This window comes from Maylandia zebra, linkage group LG16 (assembly GCF_041146795.1).
Source record: "Maylandia zebra isolate NMK-2024a linkage group LG16, Mzebra_GT3a, whole genome shotgun sequence".
NCBI classification, from domain to species: Eukaryota; Metazoa; Chordata; class Actinopteri; order Cichliformes; family Cichlidae; genus Maylandia; species Maylandia zebra.
Window position 1 is genome coordinate 17037646 of NC_135182.1, and position 19057 is coordinate 17056702.

General features: G+C 41.4%; 1 protein-coding gene across 6 annotated transcripts in view; it reads right to left on the reverse strand.

The window, feature by feature from the left end:
• The window catches only part of myo16 (myosin XVI), a 114402-nt gene that overhangs the window by 54282 nt on the left and 41063 nt on the right, over window positions 1-19057 (reverse strand). For all 6 annotated transcript variants that reach the window (XR_013093452.1, XM_076874870.1, XM_076874869.1 and 3 more), the window contains exons 5-12: window positions 12486-12594; window positions 10507-10631; window positions 10290-10415; window positions 6949-7024; window positions 4536-4686; window positions 4271-4421; window positions 3677-3787; window positions 162-227 (exon numbers count right to left, since the gene is read on the reverse strand). Coding sequence is in view for 5 of the 6 variants with exons in the window: in XM_076874870.1 (XP_076730985.1) it covers window positions 162-227; window positions 3677-3787; window positions 4271-4421; window positions 4536-4686; window positions 6949-7024; window positions 10290-10415; window positions 10507-10631; window positions 12486-12594 (915 nt within the window). In the remaining variant the exon portion in view is untranslated. The remainder of the gene's footprint in view (window positions 1-161; window positions 228-3676; window positions 3788-4270; window positions 4422-4535; window positions 4687-6948; window positions 7025-10289; window positions 10416-10506; window positions 10632-12485; window positions 12595-19057) is intronic.

Here is a 19057-nt window from a genome sequence, read left to right on the forward strand (position 1 = left end):
TTTCATCTGCTTATTCCCTGCTTATTGTACCGCATACATGCCCCATTTATCATAAACTTCCATAAGCATAGTATGTAGTTTGTCAAATATAAAGTCATGAATTTCAAGCGTGAGGCCAAATATGTGCACATACCTGTAAGTTCACTCAAATGCATTCTTACCAAAGTGGAATAGATGGGCAGCTCCTTGTTTGGATTGACCAGCAGAAGGATGTGGCCAATGTAAGTCTAGAAAAGAGCAGAAAATACACCTAAGTCATCTTCACTAAAGCAACAAGTTCATTCAGTGTTATAAAATATATCTCTGATGGACCATTTTGACACAAATAGGCTGACACCGCTTAAAATTACTCTCAACCTGCCTAAAGCCAACACTGACCTAGAAATAAAAGTGGTGTCCCACTCTGTCCTTACCAGCTACATTAACTGTGTGGGCATTTTCCATTGCTATAAGGTAATGTTAATGTCGTGGAAGAGAAAGGTCAAGCAGGGACCTCCAGCAATAACCCCCGTAATGACCTTTCTCTAATAAAGACAACAAATCTGTTCTCTCACAGGCAAACCCTGAAGCTATCTAGATAAAAAAAAACACCAGCTCCAAATTTCTGACCCCTTCCACTAAACTGCTAACCCTCTGTTCCAGACAAAGAGTCCTGGAGGCTGTTTGAAAGCTAAGACTCTGTTGTTCCCTAATAGAGTACGGGCTAACATTGTGTAACATGCTGCTCTGACCTAAGAACATGGCTTCAGTTTAATGACTTGAACACATTCCCAATTCTTGAAGACACAGAGCAAAATTTACAATATGTTCTTCATGTGTTTTTTCATTAAGTGTTTAAAACTTTCCATAGTTTTTTTTTACCATCTAACTCTGTTGTTTAATCTCATGACATGCTTGTCAATAATCAGAGTCTTCTGTTCTGTATTTCTTCAGTTCCTTGCCACTCTCATCGGGGGTTTAGCGGTGGAATGGCAGAAGGCAGTGACAGCTCATCAAAGCCCCATCTCTGACCACCCTGCTAGGCACATATGGAGCCCTCGGTGCCTTTGTTCTTGCCTTCATCATATCTCGGCTGGTTTCACCTTCTTTCTAAAAACTCAAACTACTTCGCACATAATATCAAGTGCATACGGACGAAATATAATGAACGGGAATAAAACGTCTCTTATTTTTCTCATCAACGTCTTGATGCAAACTTTATGTTTAAAGCCAGTCAAGCTAGCGTTTGCTTCCTTGAGGGGTTTAAGAATATCTTAGCTGCATATAAAAAGAAACACAATGAATGACTGTTTCTTGTGCAACTCTACAATATTAACATAGGTATGCTCCCATATTATTGTGATAGTTGCACATTTCAGTGTCTTCATTTAAATCTAGGGCACCTCCTGTACCCAGCTTTCAATATTCTGAATTCCAATCGTTTCTCTTTTCTTCATCCACCGCTTGCACTCCCTTTCACTGTCATCTCCTCATCCTCGTCTCCCGCTGTGACTAACCCTAATGTCTGTGGCCCATCTGGGTTTCGATAATAACAGACTATCACTGCCTCTTCACAGAGAAGAGAGCGCACTGATAGCTCCACATTGATCTGGTTCCAGTCTTTATAGAGCTCCATCCCTGTGGAGCTGGAGTGGAGTTTTAAAGGAAAGGGCTATAAAACAGAGATACAAAATGGACCAATTGTTGGAGATGAAGGCATTTTACTTCTAATTTTTTTCTCCCAATCGATCTAAATGGTATCGATTTCGCAGTTGTCATGTGTCTCAGTATTTGTGTTGGAATGGGATACGACACTTACTGTGCAAAAGTCTTGAACAACTCCTCATTTCTTTATATTTTGATTCGAAGGAGCCAGATATTCTTGTAATGTCTTCAAGTGATCTTGAACAATAGTTCTCTGAAGGTTTTTCAGAGTTTTTCTTTTGACATTAGCCAGCTTTTTCCACTTGTTTTCATTCCATTTTCAGATTAATATCTATATTACGACGTGTCAGTCCTAAAAAACAATCTACAACCGATGCAAAGTGTCTGAAAGTCTGAACCTATTTCCCATTTTCAATGCAAAATATAAAGAAATGAGAGGTGGCTCAAGAACCGTGTTTATTATTTAAAGATAAAATCCAGCAATGTTTTAGATCATTTAAACTCTACTGATCATTCCCCACTTTTAAGCATTTAAAACAGAAGTTTAAGTGCATTGGATGCATCAGCAGGGATGACGAGACAGAGTACCGGGCTGTGGTCGACTCCTTTGTCACGTGGTGTGAGCAGAATCATCTGCAGCTCAACGTGGCAAAGACCAAGGAACTGATCGTGGACTTCAGGAAGACCAGGAAACACTTGACCCCTGTTTCAATCCAGGGGGTCAGTGTTGACATTGTGGAGGACTATAAATACCTTGGAGTACACATTGACAATAAACTGGACTGGGCTAAAAACACCACAGCACTTTACAGGAAGGGCCAGAGTCGTCTCTATTTTTTGAGGCGACTGAGGTCCTTCAACATCTGCCAGAAAATGCTGAGGATTTTCTATGAGTCTGTGGTGGCCAGTGCGATCCTCTATGCTGTTGCATGCTGGGGGAGCAGGCTGAGGGTCGCAGATGCCAACAGACTTAATAAACTGATCCGTAAGGCCAGCAATGTTGTGGGGATGGAGCTGGACTCCCTCAAGGTGGTGTCGGAGAGGCGGATGCTGTCCAAGATAAAGACAATGTTGGATAACACCTCCCACCCACTCCATGACATGTTGGTCAGTCACAGGAGCTCGTTCAGTGAGAGACTGAGATTACCGAAAAGCACCACTGAACGACACAGGAAATCATTCCTGCCTGTGGCCATCTCCCTGTACAACGCATCCACTTAACACACTGTTTGCTGCTACAACTACACATGTTTCTTTTCCAAATATTTATTTATAAGTGACTTATGTATGTATGTATGTATATATATGTATATATTGTACTATTCTTAGTTAGCATATTGTCTGTCTTGTCTTAATGTTGGTTTATAATGGAGCACTGTAACAAAAAATAATTTCCCCCAGGGATCAATAAAGTATTCTGATTCTGATTCTGATTCTGATTTGTAGGTCCGAGTTTACAAACTGTGAATTCAAATGAATTTACCAGTCCTGTATACTGGTGTCACAGCATTAAGATGGTATAGTTGGTTTTCCTTTGTTTTATGCAGTGAGCACAGTGAATCAAAACCGTTCACTTCAAGTTTTAGCAGTTTTTGACTGTTAGACATTGACTGTAGAAAATTACAGAAAATATCGTTATGCTTTGACTATACAGCAATATTTGTTGGTTTTGTTCTTCTCTGAATTTGTAAAAATGAATACAGAATATAAAAAACATAATATAATCTACATTATAGTGCTCAGAATCTGTGATGCACTGTGCATGGTGTTTATATGTGTTTACTGTACATGCATATATGCTTAAGGGAAGGTGACTGTAGAGCCCACGGGTATATAAAATGAGTGATGTGATCCAAACACCTAGAAAATTACCAGGGTATAAAACACACTCAACAAATAAACAACTAGATGTCATTGTTAAGCCCATGAGAACATGTGTTTGTCAGTGCTCTCTGTGTGCTCTGGGCTCTAATGAATGTTTAATGTTGAGTGGAATTCATTCTTAAGTAGCACAAGGACAGACGAGTCTTACGTAGATTTGGTCGTTGCCAAAACGTTTCTGCATCTCGTAGAGAAGGCTGCTGTCAGTCAGCTCACTGAGGGACGCCAGATCGTCATTGGGTGCCGGAGGCATCAGTTTCACCTGAAGAAAATACACTTAGTTTAATGCAAACTCTCACAGTGTTCTCAGAAAGGATGAAAGGGCTGAAAAGATAACTTGAGGATTTACAATGGCCATGGGTCTCAAATGCTTAATTTTGGAGCTATCTATTCTTAAAATGGTGTGAATAGACAACAGAGAGGATGGATAATGTTTGAAATGTATTTATTTGTGACTGTTTTATTTGAAATTTGAAAAGAAAAACATAATGTGACACATGCAACGTCATGATGTCAAATTTCAGAGTTTTGTAAACAACATGCAAGTAAACCCTGTGTTTCATATAACTATGTACAAGTCTATATGCTTTATTTGTTTATATTTTTCTTCTCCTTGAGGACAAATAAACTGTCTTTATGGAACTTTCTTTCTTCTGTCTTGCGTAAACCCCTCTGGACTTTTTGGGATTTTCTGTGTACTTACTGTCTTACTCAGATTTTTGCAGCATGTAACATGACAAGGTACCTGCTCCAGTTTGCTGGCTCCAGAGCCAAAGGGGCTATCTAGGCCATTATCCTGAGAGGGTTGTCGCCTCAGTGCTCCAGCTGCCTCTCTGAACATGGCACATTTCTCCAGCAGACTGTCCCGCTTAGCGATTGGGATACCCAGGGGGTTCCTGTATAGGGTGGCATAGAAGATGGTTAGGCAATAAGGTGAACTAGAGCAAAAGAGAAAAAAAAAGGTTTATAATATGTGACAATTTTTGTGATTTTGAAAAATGTGAACCCACAAGTTCTTGACAGGGGTGTTGAGGTCATGTGAACCACTATCATAGCGCTGGTCAGTGGAGGGCAGAGGAGCAGAGGGGTCCTTCAGCCTCTGTTGCCAGCTCTCTTCTGCATTCAGCAGCATATCTGCTATGGGCTCTGACACTGCAATATCTAATGACATGATATAAAATATGAGATAAATTATTTGGGAATCTGAAATTCACAGAGGCATGTTTAATTCGATAGAGATACAAATTTTAAAATGTCAGATTTGTACGATCTAGTTCTATCATCTAAAGATACTGAGAGTGTAATGATGTTGTTCAAAAGACTGTAAGGGTCACACCACTCCACAGGTACACCTTTTTGTTCTCTTCCCAAGCTTAAACCTCCTTTAAAATTTGTGCGAATGAGTGGTCACTGGTGGAGAATACACTCTGTGGATCAATGCAACCGTGCTTCAGATGAAGGAGTTAAGATCGGTTTTTTGTAATGAGGTCTAAGAGGGCACGAGGGATTGGAATGGCTTGAAGCTGTCTTTTTATTTCTGTGTAGGCACTCATCTCTTGTTCTGACTTTCTTTCGTCATTTGGAGGGGTGTGGGGCTCTGGACTCTGAGTCTCAGTCTCTAAGGGCTTGTCTCACTTCTTTTCTAAGACTGCATGCTAGAAGGGGTATCGACTAAGACCCAAGTGAGGCAGTCAGAGTAGTGATTACACGATGGGAGTAAGTGGTAAGAGGCAGAAATGACATTTTATCCCACAATTTAGCGGTTAGGAGGTAAATCCAAAGTCCACATACAAAAAACATATCATCACTACGACACAACGAACTATTAAGATTTCTAAACACTCTCACAGGATAGTATCCCAGTGGTTCTTTGCTCTTCAACAGCATTAGGAACATTGATCTGGATCATTAGCTAGTAATGGCTTCAACTCTAAAATGACAGGTTTTTTAATGTAAGGCCTCAATCTCACAGGCCCAAAGGCCGGTTAGTCATCTCCTGACAAAAATTCTTATTCCCCAACCAGTTGGCAAGTGGTTGCTAGTAGTGGCTGACTCTCACTGGGTGAAATCGGAAATATGGGTCCTGCATCCAACACCTCATTGTGATTGCTTGGTAACATGCTTGCATGGAAACATTCACTATTTACTCTTCGAAATAGTGGGAGGGAAACCAGAAATGGAGAAAATCCATCTTCAAAATAAAAGTTGAACCTCACAGCTATAACCAACACATTTATAAAAGTACAACTTTTACTTTGAAGGTGAATGTTGTCCGTTTCCAGTTTGCACCCCACTTTTCACACGGAAAGCCAACATCTTCCATGCGCACTACTGGCGACTGAGTCAAACCACTGTTCGATGGTTGCCAACAGGCCTGTTTGACTGAGGCCTACGCACTGACAGCGAGCTGTTTATTCAGCACGGTTAGATTTGGATTCCAGGACACAACTTCAAGAGCAAACGTCAAAACTGGGTGGCTGTAGCTCAGGTGGCAGAGCAGGTCAGCCACTAATCAGAAGGTTGGTGGTTCGATCCCAGGCTGCATCCTGGCTGCATGCCAAATATCCTTGGGCAAGATACTAACCCCATGTTTGCCTACTGGTGGTGGTTAGAGGGCCCGGTGGCGCCAGTGTCCGGCAGCCTCACCTCACCAGGGCAGCTGTGGCTACAATGTAGCTTGCCATCGCCAGTGTGTGAATGTGTGTGTGAATGGGTGAATGACTGAATATAGTGTAAAGCGCTTTGGGGTCCTATGGACTAGAAAAGCGCTATACAAATGCAGGCCATTTACCATTCCTTCGTAGGAAAGATCAGATGTAACATGACAACAAAATTCATCAGATTTTGGTGAGCTAGACGACCATAGCAAATGAGTCGCATTGTTTTCAAGCTCATCATTAAACCACTGCGTGACGCCTCTTCCCCTGTGGATGGAGAATTGTCACCCAGGAAATGTTCACTTCTATAGTAGTGAACCAAATGTGCTCAACGGTTAATTGTCTCTGTTGATTCTATTATTACTGCAGCATGCTAACACCCAATTATTCTTTTAGTGCTGAAAAGACAAAAAACAAACAAACAAAACATGCTTTTGGTAATAATATGCTACCTCTATGCCCATTAGCAAATGATTTCCACCGGTGGTATATAATTACTGCTACCAACCAAATTTAATCAGGGCAAAAATGTGTTTGTGTTTAGCACAGGGTGTTATTGTTTTCTTTTTGTGCATGCCTCTTTGTTTTATATCATCACAGTGACTGTTAATGCTTTTGAATGGGCTGAGTTGAATAAGACAAAATTTATGCCCCTACTTCTTTTCGCATCATTACCTCCCACTCTCTCAAATGTGTTTGCCCATTCCCGCTGCCACGTCTGTGTGTGTTTCTAGGCACACGTGTATATTTGTGTGAAATACGTTACCGTAGGGCTTGTCTTGGTTGCAGTTCAGCAGAGTCGGGTTCGCGCCATGCCTTAGGAGCTGGCTAACAATGCTTGTCTGTAAGAGATGGGACAAACACAACCATTTTCCATTAAAACCTACAAAAACATGTCATTGCAGGTCTGTACATCCTCCTGTACAAGGTCACGGGAGATGAGGCGGTTATACCTACATTTATAGTTACCGTGAAGAGAAGAGTGGGTATGCAAAAATGTAGTACGGTTTACCGAGACAAACCGTACTAGCAACTCGCAGATGTTACACACGGCATATGTCACACATCACAAGTCTACACAAGTGTTGCCTCTGACCGAAGAGCTCCTTTAATAATGAGCCCATCTCCCATTACATGTCACAGTGAAAGAACCCCATAGCTGTCTACTATCATTTCTGCACAGAGCGACTGTCTCTTTCACCACCCGTCTTTGCTCACAAAGTGTGATGCACAGCTTGATATGGATAAAGTATTTTGGATTAGTATACAGCAGGTATTTTTAGTGGGACTCAAATTACTGGAAAGAAGGATTTTCACTACAACGTGGGAGAGATGCAATGAGTTTAAGGACAGCTCCATTTAACTCTAACATAACAAGCGCTGTTAAAAGAGAGCACTTTACATTTTTATGCAGCAATAACTGTAATAATGTTCTAACTAAAGGTTACCATCCAGCAAAACTACCAATAAACAGAAAGTGTCCTTCAGTGAGAACAAAATATTTAAATGTTCCAATTCCAAAAAATCTTGGGATGCTGTGTAAAATACAAATAAAAACTGAATGATTTATAAGACTCATAAACCCACAGATAGATAATAGAGGCTTAGAATAATATCAAATGTTTAAAGTGAGAAAATGTAAAGCCTTTAAATGAGCTTTGGCCCAGAGAAGACATCAGTGTTTCTGAATCACGCTCACATTTGGTTTCTTCTTCGCAATGATAGGGCTTTAACCTGCATTTGTGGATAGCACTTTGAACAGTGTTCACAGACTGTTCCTGAAGCCCTGAGATTACCATTACAGAATCGTGCCTGTTTTTAATGCTGTGCAGTCTGAGGGGCTGAAGATCACGGGCATCCAATACTGATTTACAGCCTTGTTCCTTGCACCCAGAGCTTTCTCCAAATCCTCTAAATCCTCTGATGATATTATGTACTGTAGATTATGAGATATTCATGAGACAATTATGAGTCTCTACAATTTTACATTGAGGAACATTACTCTGAAATTGTTCCACAATTTGAAGACACATTTTTTATTGATCTGTGAATGTCTTCCCATTTTGCTCTTCTGTACATTTTGCACAGTGTTGAAACTTTTAGACCTCTACTTTGTAAAGAAAAGAAAAGAAATCAATAACAAGGCCCTCCATAGATTTTACACATCAAGGTTAGTTTTGTGAGCTTATAAATGCAGTTGTGTTTTGTTTCCTGCAGGGCCAGAGGAGGTTTCCAAGTCTGGGGATTGTCCTGGGAACAACAATGTGAAAAGAGTCTGACAAATGACACAATCAAATTGCGATTTACCAAAGGTCAGGATATCTTGGTCTCTGGAGTGCTGATGTTTATCATTTTATTCAATACTACTGCCCAACTTCATGCATCTCCAATACCAAATGTACCAACATACTTTTCTGTAAGTCACAGTTCACATTTCAGATTCTTTGAAGTACTGCATAGCAACAAGGCATCATCAAAGTACATGGGGGAGTGACTCAGCACATTCTGTAGACTTGCTCTGACCCATGTCAACAGCTGTTCAGCAATCAGTTTACAGCGTCTCTACTGTACACAAATGCCGTCAGCGACACTCGCGCTCTATAAATACTGACAGCTCGTCAGCAGCACCACGAGATCTGAACTCCTGAGTGGGTCAAAGATTAAAGGAGCACTACGAAATGGCTATCAGTACACGGCGGTTCAGCAAGGACAAGGCAAACTCAGTGGTGATGTAGATTCCCACAGACAGAGTAGTTTTGGGGAAAAGCCCACATGTCCCTTTAATATTTGTCACACAATGCAAAACCTGACATTAACATTAAAGTCCTTCAGAAAAATGAACCTGTTATATAAAATCATGATGCTGCTATATTTCCACAGCCTTCACGTGTAACTTCATTATAAAACTGAATAAATTAATCCAAATCCCTGCAGCGCCGCATTTTAATACCCTGTCACTTAGTTGCAAAATCCAACACAAAAGTATTTAAAAATGTCTCCCTCGAGAGAACACAAGTTGAAAAGCCCTGAGTCAAATCAGGGAAGCCAAGAGCCAGGGTCTAACTTATCACAAGACCGAGAGAGGTAAGCTTAATTAGCTACAGTAATAAGGTCATACATCTTCTTAAAGGGTCAGTCTAGTGTGAATACCACACTCCACATGGGGTTTTTAGGTCTAATGCACCGGTCGGTGTTACAGTTTCCAGCGAGTCTTTACAAAGAAATCGTCTGCTTGGGACTCGTGTCAGAAGAACTTCTTACTAGCAGAACTAACGATTTACTTAGCTGGATACTTGCACACATTTGCAGCCATAAAGTCTCGTCCCAGCCACACTAACCAGTATAAGAAGAAGACACACACACAGCATGGCTTTTGTAAAAACAAAGACATGGAAGAAGGTTAAAATTCAATTTAAAAAGAGAATTATGTGGAGTTATACATTTAAGCTTACTGAATAGCTATAATCTGATCATGAAGCAACTACAGAGAGGAATTCAGTAAGAGGGGAGAGAGAAAACTAAATCAGAAGATCCCTGTGAATGAAACTGGGAAAGGCTAAAAGGCACAGAGATAAAGAAAAATATTTTTAAAACACAAAGGAAAAAAACATAGCGTGAGAACAGATAAACCAAAGACAGAACGACTCAACACACCAAATGAATAAAATCTCTTTGTCAGCAGCCAAGCACACAGCCCAGAATGTAATTAAATAACTAGTTGGGTCAGCAAGATCTGAATGTGATCAGTCTCCTCTCTTCAAAGCTGGAACCCTCCCAAACCAGCAGATCCTATTCCCTTCCTGTTCCACCATCTCATCTGGAAATCAATCTCCTCTCTTCTGAGAGAAGCCATTAAACTGCTAATCTAGAGTGCTGTATGCATTTGTTGTAACAAATTCATACACAGAGTCCTCCTGTGTGCCTGTTTCTGATCGACTGAACGAAGAAGAACAGCTTATCAGAGTGTGTATAAGGTAACGGGAGGCGCGCTTCTCTCTGGAATAATCTATCACAAATTTTTCTCATCTTTTCATTACTGAGTTTAACTTAGGGGACTATTTAATCAACGTCCATAACATGCTGGCTTTCTGTGCAGCTGTGGGTTACCTGTCCATATTTAGCAGCCAGGTGGAGAGGGGTCCAAAAGTTGTTGTCAGCAGGATGAGGATCTGCACCGCTCTGCAGTAGCACAGACACCACTTCTCTGTAACCACTCGCACATGCAATGTGGAGCTTCAGAGAGAGAGAGAGCAGCAAAGAGAAATTGTAAGTTTAAGTGCAACAGAAAGCTTTTACATCCTAACACATGTGTGCTTTTACATACCAGAGTAATTCCTTCTTCATTGGGCTGATTGAGGCTTCCCCCTGAGGCTACAAGCTGTCTAACATCAGAGAGCATGGTGCTGGGTCGCTGAATCTTCATGGCATGCATGGATGACACATCCACACCTAAAAAAAACACCACCATAACTGAGAAACTTGTGTTACAGTAAGTCTTTAGTTGGCATTCTTAAAGGAATAGTTCCAAATAATCTGACTCATTATCTTGCAAAGAATTGAACGGGAATGTTGATAAAACTCATATTTCAGTGGATAACGCTGGAACCAGGAAATGGTTAACTCAGCATTGCATGAAGGTTGAAGCAGCTAACGCAACAAAGGGGAAAAGCCTACATCTCACTGACAAATGCACTGTAAGCTAGTTTCCCAGACATGCCTTGCCCTAGACTAAGAGAAATATTCAATAAAGCTCTTGGCTGACAAAGGGTTTGAGTCTACAGCTAAGCTTGTCTGGAAAGAGCCATTACTTGTTTTACTTATTCTGTGCAAAAATGTTAACATAAAAGAAACAGTTTTGATGTAGTTTGATCCCAGACAATTTTTGACCTTTTAACTGCAGCAATAAATCAAAGCCAGATACATATTCTTTTAAACTTACTAGACTAAACTGCTTAAAACAAAGTGGTTTACTGACTTTTGCAGTCTAAAGGAATGAGCTACTTGGTTGTAGCTCATTCCTACACTCCTGCAGAGCTAAACTGTTTACGGGACTAAATCTGAGATTCACGCGTTGTTTTATATTAGCAGTTGTGAACGACATATAAGGAGAGAGCTGGCCCTGCGCTCAACAATGAAAATTAAAATACCGACACTTGCTCCACCCTGTGACCTCTGTAACAGGGCCATCAAAGACAAACAGAGGTTTACAAGCGCATCTATCCCAAACAATGAAGATCTATGTATCTTTTCATAATTAAATACACACTGCACACCTTACTTTGGTTGCTGTAATAATGTAGATTGATTGTCAGTCAATCTATATTTCAGTGCGATAAGCTTGAGGGCACTAACTAATAGGACTTTTCCAAACAGCCGTGATTAAATCAGGTAATCAATAGTACTGTGTTTCCAAACAAATTAGAGCCTCTGGGTGTGGAGGCCTTTAAGACATACTGATAGTAAAAAAAATCCACAGCTTGCCAGAAACTGTGGGAATCCAGTGGTGGATTAAACCGTCAGTGACTTAACGAGAACAGTGAGAATGAGCTAGACGATTTTTAAAGAAACCGATGGCATGGCGGAGTACAAAAAATATCCTGATGCAGACACACACGGAAAGTCTGTCGTTCTCCTATAACCACGCAAACTTGATGGGGTGAGAGCGCATGCAGCCAGGTTGCTATAGCAACAGAGGCTGAGCGAGGCTGTGTGAGAAAAAGTATGTTTTATGGTGGCAAAACCAAATGCGATTGGGCGGTGTGGTGTGGTGGATGGGTGGTGGCGGGTTGGGTTGATGGGGGAGGGTCAGAGGTGCTGCAGGTTGGCGCGGTGGGGGGGGGGGATCACCACAGGGGCTGACAGACAGAAGCAGACTCAAAAGACTCAGAGGCTGGATGTGCGCCCATGTGCAGGGTGGTCTGAGCTCGATGAGTTCGCCGTCTCCACTCACAAGCTTGCATTTGTCATGTTATTCAGCGCAGCCTCATGTGTGGCAGATGGGTGAGGGAAAACCCTCAATCATTGTCATCATCTGTTTCTATCCAGCTTTGTCAGCATGATTCCCGTTCTTCATTCTCTGCATGTCTCTCGATATTTTTTATTCTATATATTTTCTTCTCCTTCTGCCCTCATGCGTCTCTGCCTATACCGCTTTCCTCTCCCTGCGCCTCTGTCTCTTTCATTTCCTACTTTGCTGTTAACCTTCACCTTTTTTAAGAGACTAGTGCCCCATTCACGATATAACAGAAGTGAGCCATTGGATTTGTTTGGGAAGAGTTAACACACATTAAATACCAACTTTACCGTTTTCCTCCAAGTGTTTTCGGAGGATGTAGCTGGTCTCCGTCCCCTCAATGGCGTAGTCCAGAGGAATGCTTCCATTGATGTCCTGAAGCAAAACGTTCACTCCAGCCTTCCAAACGCAGGACAGAAAAAAGACAAGAAAAATAATTTACGAGCAAACTCTGTTTAAGCATGTACCCTGAGCCATTCATCAGACTTGAAGAGATGATAAATTGGGAGTAATTATCTTGGCTTCCCAGAGGGATATACCTGAGCAGCGCCATGGAGATGCTAACAGACAATACACTGAATTAAAGCCATTATTAAATCACTGCCTGGGGGGGCAGTAAAAAGTGGGTGCATTGGTTAACACTGCCTGGGATCACACAGGTCAGTGTGTGTGTGTGACAAGATTAATATGTGTTCATTCAACAGGGATGCTGTCAGAGCATAAGATAACACAAGAGGCCTCCCTCTGGAACCTTTAATGATTGCCTGATGACAGTCGTCAACAATCAGTGTTCACTCTATGGTTTATTGTTTCTCTTGAAAGGAAATTCCCCACCAAAAATGCACCTCTTAACCTGTAAACCACAAAGGTGTGCAAGCTGAGCAATATGTACTCTAGTTACAGTGACGCTGACAGGGCCTTCCCGCTGTCTTCTTTTCTTTTTTTTTTTTAGTAATTGCCAGTTGTCAGCATCCAACCATAAAATGCTTCCTGCTGTTTGACTAAAACATAAAAAAGCAAGTCAATGTAGCTCTCAGAGAAGGACGAGATCTGACAATAGGGATGAGAGACTAACTGACGGTCCTTGTTTAATATTTATAGTTAATAGATTTCTAACGACCTGTTTGGAGTGTGGCAAAGAGATTTATGGTCTAGTCCTCAGGCAGGCAGCGATGGAGGGGCTGGGGAAAGAAAAGAAAACTGAAAATGCAAAGAGGGAGCAAGCTTACTGAACTGCACGAAAGCTGTTAACCTTAGTGCTCAGAAAACCAATCAGCAAAATCATGAGAAAAAACAAACTTCGAAATAAACTTTATCTGTCCAGTTGTCTTACAAATAACAGACGTATTTTATTAAAAGAAATAAATAAAATGAAAAGGGAACATTTCTGATTCAGGGACACTGAATTCAGTTTTGACTGATCTGAAATGTGTTCCAGTGAGATCCACAGCTTCATTGTGCATCCATCTGTGCTGTCCAGTGGGAGCTCTTTTTGCTCACTTATGAGGGTGAGCTGGGGGTTAACAAAGAGAATTAATTAACATTAACTATCAGCTGGTGCTTCATGACTATTCATGAAAAAAAAAAAGCCTTATCACAATGTGAAACACAGCTTGAGAAGAGCAAGATATGAGATGATGACGAGTAAGTCAGAGTGGGAGTGCGCATTAAGGGGGCACAATTATCCCCCCTCTGCCAAACCCACACAGCAACTACACAAACACACACTCCACCCTCACTCCCTCAAACACTTATGGTGCTTTGCACCCAGTGGTAATCTGCAAAACGTCCTAATAAACCTGAAAGGAGTTCTCATGGTGCCTCTCTTAGCATGCATGTGAGTATTACACAGTGGGAGGAGAAGTGTGCTAATCCACACGTTTACCATCAAGATTCAGTAGCGGTAAATAGATGTGCAGCAGAATGAAGTTATTACCTGACAGACAGATACATTATGTCCTCTCTAAACATCCACACCTATACACCTCTACAAAAAGCATCCAGAAAAAACATTTAAACATATAGAATAAGAGAATAGAACAGCCCTTTACTGTCACTGTACATGTACAACAAAATTGTGGAAATATGTTGCTGCCCATTCTGAGAAGGTTAAAACTGCACAAGCAGGACATAATCCTGCACCTGATACTGTTATAAGACAGGGCTTTTCATCCGAGAGTGAAACAATCAAGGAAATCAGCAGAGAAACTCATTGTATGAATGTAAAAATGCTGGTTTAGCTGTACAAGTTCTAACAATAACAACCAACTGTCATTTAGGAACAAAAAAAGGTATTATGGCACACAGACCTCAGCCAACAGACACAGATTATGAAGCAGGAGCACTAGGCACCACCAATCCAGTGACATAAATCACACATGATAATTGCTGACAGATATAAATGGGTTTGTGTTGTCTGGCAGTCAAGCGTAGTGCAAAGGGGTTATAAAGTTGAGTTGTGAGCCCCACACAAGCCAGCACCATTATGATGGATCCACCAAAGACATCCCAGAGATGGAAATCTGTTAATGCCAAACTCCCTGTGGTTCATAATGGCAGTTGTTAAACACAGTGACTGCTAAAAATCAATAACAACTAGTAAATGTGTGTTGAAAGCTGTCCCTGGGGTAGTTACTGCTGAGCTGGACACCTTCGGTGTGAAAAGCTAACCAGCACTGACAGCTCGCATACGATGAGGCATCAGTCCAACGTATGTCTGACAGACCAGTAAGCTTCTGTCTTAATCAATACAGCTGTCTACAGCTGTTCTTCTGACAATTTATGTAGCCTAGACAAAAAAAATGCTACTTTTACTGAAATCGATTGTAGTCGGATCATAGCCATAGCCCCAACCACAGCTCAGAACAGCAGTGCAATCTGCTCTGTACACATAGAATCATTTAGACCTTCAACCTACTCTTCTGTTCCCATGTTTTACTTTTGTGACAATTTTGCTTGCTTTTACAAAAAGAGCAGATGTTGCAGGAAAATAAGGAGTCATGATTTCATAAAGATTTTAAGTAATGTGCAGCACAGAAAATCTTTTCATTCTACTGAAAAACAAAAATGAATATAAAAAAAAAAATTGTCAAAAGTATAGGTTGAATGAAAAAGCGAGGGGGATGAAAATCTACCCGATGAATGCAAATATGAATGTCCCAAAATAAAGAGTACGTAATACATTTCCTGCTAATATTACGAGCAGTTTTCTGGGACCTAGCTTATAATGCACTAAACGACTAAGCAACAGTTGCCTGATGAACCACTGTGATGTTTGGGGGTTGCACTGCATTATTAGTAGAGAGGCAGAGAGAGTGATTTCAACTGATGTCAAGTGAAGTTCAGTGCAGCCAGAGGCTTGCTGTTAAACGTCTGACTTCAAAGGACTCGGAGTTCACAAGTTCTAAATTCATTATTTACAAGCATGGAAAGTGGGTTAATTCAACGACTGTACCCGTGCTGGATTTTGAGCAGTAAGACAGGAAATTACATTTTGCAAGAGAAACTGCTTCCAGTCGATCACGTGATTCCATTCCTCTCCTAGCACAAGACTGAAAGCTACACAGCAAAATCTCCAGTGTTAAATTAACACTGGAGATTTTGCTGTGTAGCATTTCACAGAAAATGAGAAAATAAAAGGAAAAAAAAAACAGAAGTGGTTTTGTTTCAAAAGGTAGAAACTTTGACAGGAACCAAAACAGAGCCTCCAGACTAAAGACAAGAGGAACAATCTGACTTTCACAGAAATTCCAACATTTCCAGTGACACTGGGGGTGTGTTAGTGTATGTTGCATGTCTGTGAAGGCACCAATCGTGCTTTCACAGATGCTGCCATCTCGACGACACCTGTGTCAGGACAGGCCTGTCTAAATGTATACCAGTCACATGGCTTCATAGTTAAAGAGCTTGGGTTCTAAAAGGACCTGCCTGCAGTCAACTCCTGTTACTTGCTGAAAACATTTGGTTGGGATGGAACAAAAAGTGCAAAAAAGAAGCCTCTAAACTGCTGAGCAACTGAAATATGAATTTTAGCCTCTGTCCTATTTACAATTAAACAAAGGGTTTTAAAGATCTGCAAATATTTGAATCTTTATTCCCATTTTATACATTTTGGGAAATATAGCTGTAGCATTTTCCACTCTGAACTGCGAGTTAATCCTACTAGGGTGTCAATAACAAACATTTACCAGAACTGGAGTGTCAATGGTTTCTGGAAGGGGTTTGGAAATGGGCTGGGAATGACAGAGCTTAGAAATGGCTCGCTCTCCTGCTGTTTGGAGGGAGGAGATAAGAGAATTAACATTACTGCCAATCCGGATGCAGAAAAGGAATTCACTCATATTTCTAATCATTCCCCCCATCCCTCTACTTTTCCACATGACAAACTTGGTAACATCTCTGTCAGCAAAAAAAGCACTCTGTTGCTCTGAGAAGGAACTGGAAATCAAGGACAGGGAAACAGAGGACAAAAGGAGGGAAATAGCAAAAGAGATGATGGAGTGGAGACAATAGATTAGTATATACTAGCAACATTATTCCTTCTTGTGCCAATCAAAGATAAGGGTGCCAGTCGAGCTCCTCGAGTGAGGCCATTGTTAAATAAAGCCGTTACATTCACAGGGAAGAGCTTGCAATTAGAGCTCTGACGAGGGAACAGCCTGACAACAGAGCAGAAAGACTGGAAATTGGCAAGAGTCTGCGGTGAAGGAGTTGGGTGTCAAAATGAATAAACAGAAGAAAAGGGATATTGGATCTCTATCGGAAATACTGTTGGACTAAAGCTATTTTTGCCATGGTAGACTGAAAGAGCTTGGGTTCTCCTTTCAGAAATTATACTCCCTTGCTGTTCATAGCAGAAAAAAGAAACTTGAGCGTTTGTCTTACTATGAAGTGAAAAATTCACCCCAAGGAAATTTGCACCATTTTGAAAACTCAAATGTTGGAAAGTGTTTTCTTCCTTTCACCCAAATGTTGTCACGAGCATGCGCAGGGACACACTCACAGAAAGCACAAGCAAAGCCAAATACAGTACTGTGCAAAAGTCTTGAGCTAGCCCTCATTTCTTCTTTGGGTTCCAGTGGTCCTGAGCATTTCTCCAGGTTTTCTGAAGGTCTTTCAAGGTTTTTCTTTGGACATTGGCTGCTTTTTCACTCAATTTCAGCCCAATCCTTGTACCATTTTCAGAGGAATGTTTTTTTTCTGGCTTATTACACCACTTAACACTACTAAGCATAAAAAGCAACCTAACTCATGTGTCTACACATAACAGACAGCTTACCAAAGAACTCATTTTAAATATTATTATTATTATATACTTTATTACTAGAAACCTGTTGCAAAAACAACATCGTTTATTCCTGTTTCTTTAACTGAATCTACAAAAAATTTCAAATATAACAAAATTTGAAGAGGATAAAATAGTATTTTTTAACCAGTGATAAATTAAAAAAATCAGAGGACAAGTTGAGGACAAAATAGGTTGCAGGTCTAAAAACCAGTCTGCAGCAGATGAACAGTGTCTGAATGCACTTAAGAATTCCAGAAAAGACCTGACAAAGAAATTTACAAGAACAAAATACACATAACACCAAATAATAATGCTCAAGCTAAAATCACACAAAGTCAATGTTTGTTTAATTTACTGTGATCCCTTGTGTCTTAAAAAGTGCGCATGCGCCAACCAGCGTGCAGCCTGTTACAGTCGCTCCTGCTTTTCTCTTAGTTTAGCTCTTTTTTCTTACGTATTCTTTTTTTTTTCTGACTTGTATTTTCCTCCGTTTTCTATCTCTTACTCAATCATGTGGATTGAGAGAGTTTTTGTTCTTCTGGTGGCCGTGGAACTGTTACTTTTATCATGGAACGGGACCGCGGCACATCTCCTACACGCACGGACTGTTTACTCCAGAGATCAGCTGATCGCCCTGATGCCGGCCGGCTCGCTGGCCAGGCCCGCAGAAGTACCAGCTGAAATTTGGAGGAAAACACATCGGGGATGCAGAGGTCAAGGACAGAAGAGAAGAAAAAAGGTGACGGTGAGACAGCGGAGGCTCGAAGCGAGGAGGAGGTTTAAACCGTGTCTGCCGTCTATCGTGATGGGAAATGTGCGATCGTTGGCAATTAAAATCGACGAGCTCTCAGCACTGGTACGGAGTCAGAGGGAATACCGAGAGTGTAGCCTGATGTGTTTCACCGAATCATGGCTGCACCAGGACATTCCCGATGAGAATGCTTCCGTGGAAGGCTTCCACACTGTTCGGGCGGACAGGGACAGCATCGCTAGCGGTAAGCGTAAAGGAGGTGGGCTTGCTGTTTTAGTTAACAACCGGTGGTGTAACCCTGCCAACATAACAATCAAAGAAAGGATTTGTTGCCCGGACACTGAACTGCTGTTGGACTCAGGCCGTATTATTTACCCAGGGAATTCTCTCACGTCATCTTGGTGGCTGTCTATGTTCCCCCCTCTGCTAACCCCACAGCTGCATGTGACACTATCCACTCTGCCATAGCTCGGCTACAGACTCAGCACCCGAGTGCCTTTATTGTGATCTCGGGTGACTTCAACCATGTATCACTGGACAATACACTACCAACATTCAAACAATATGTGGACTGTCCCACCAGGGGAGAGAAAACTTTAGACTTACTGTATGCTAACGTCAAGGATGCATACAGCTCCTCCTCCCTCCCCCCACTTGGTAGGTCAGATCATAACCTGATTCACCTCACCCCCCGCTATGTGCCAATTGTGAGGAGGGAACCTGTGACCACCAGGACTGTTAGGAGGTGGTCAGAGGAGGCAATAGCGGAACTACAGGGCTGTTTCGAGGTGACCGACTGGGAAACACTCTGTGAGCCTCACGCC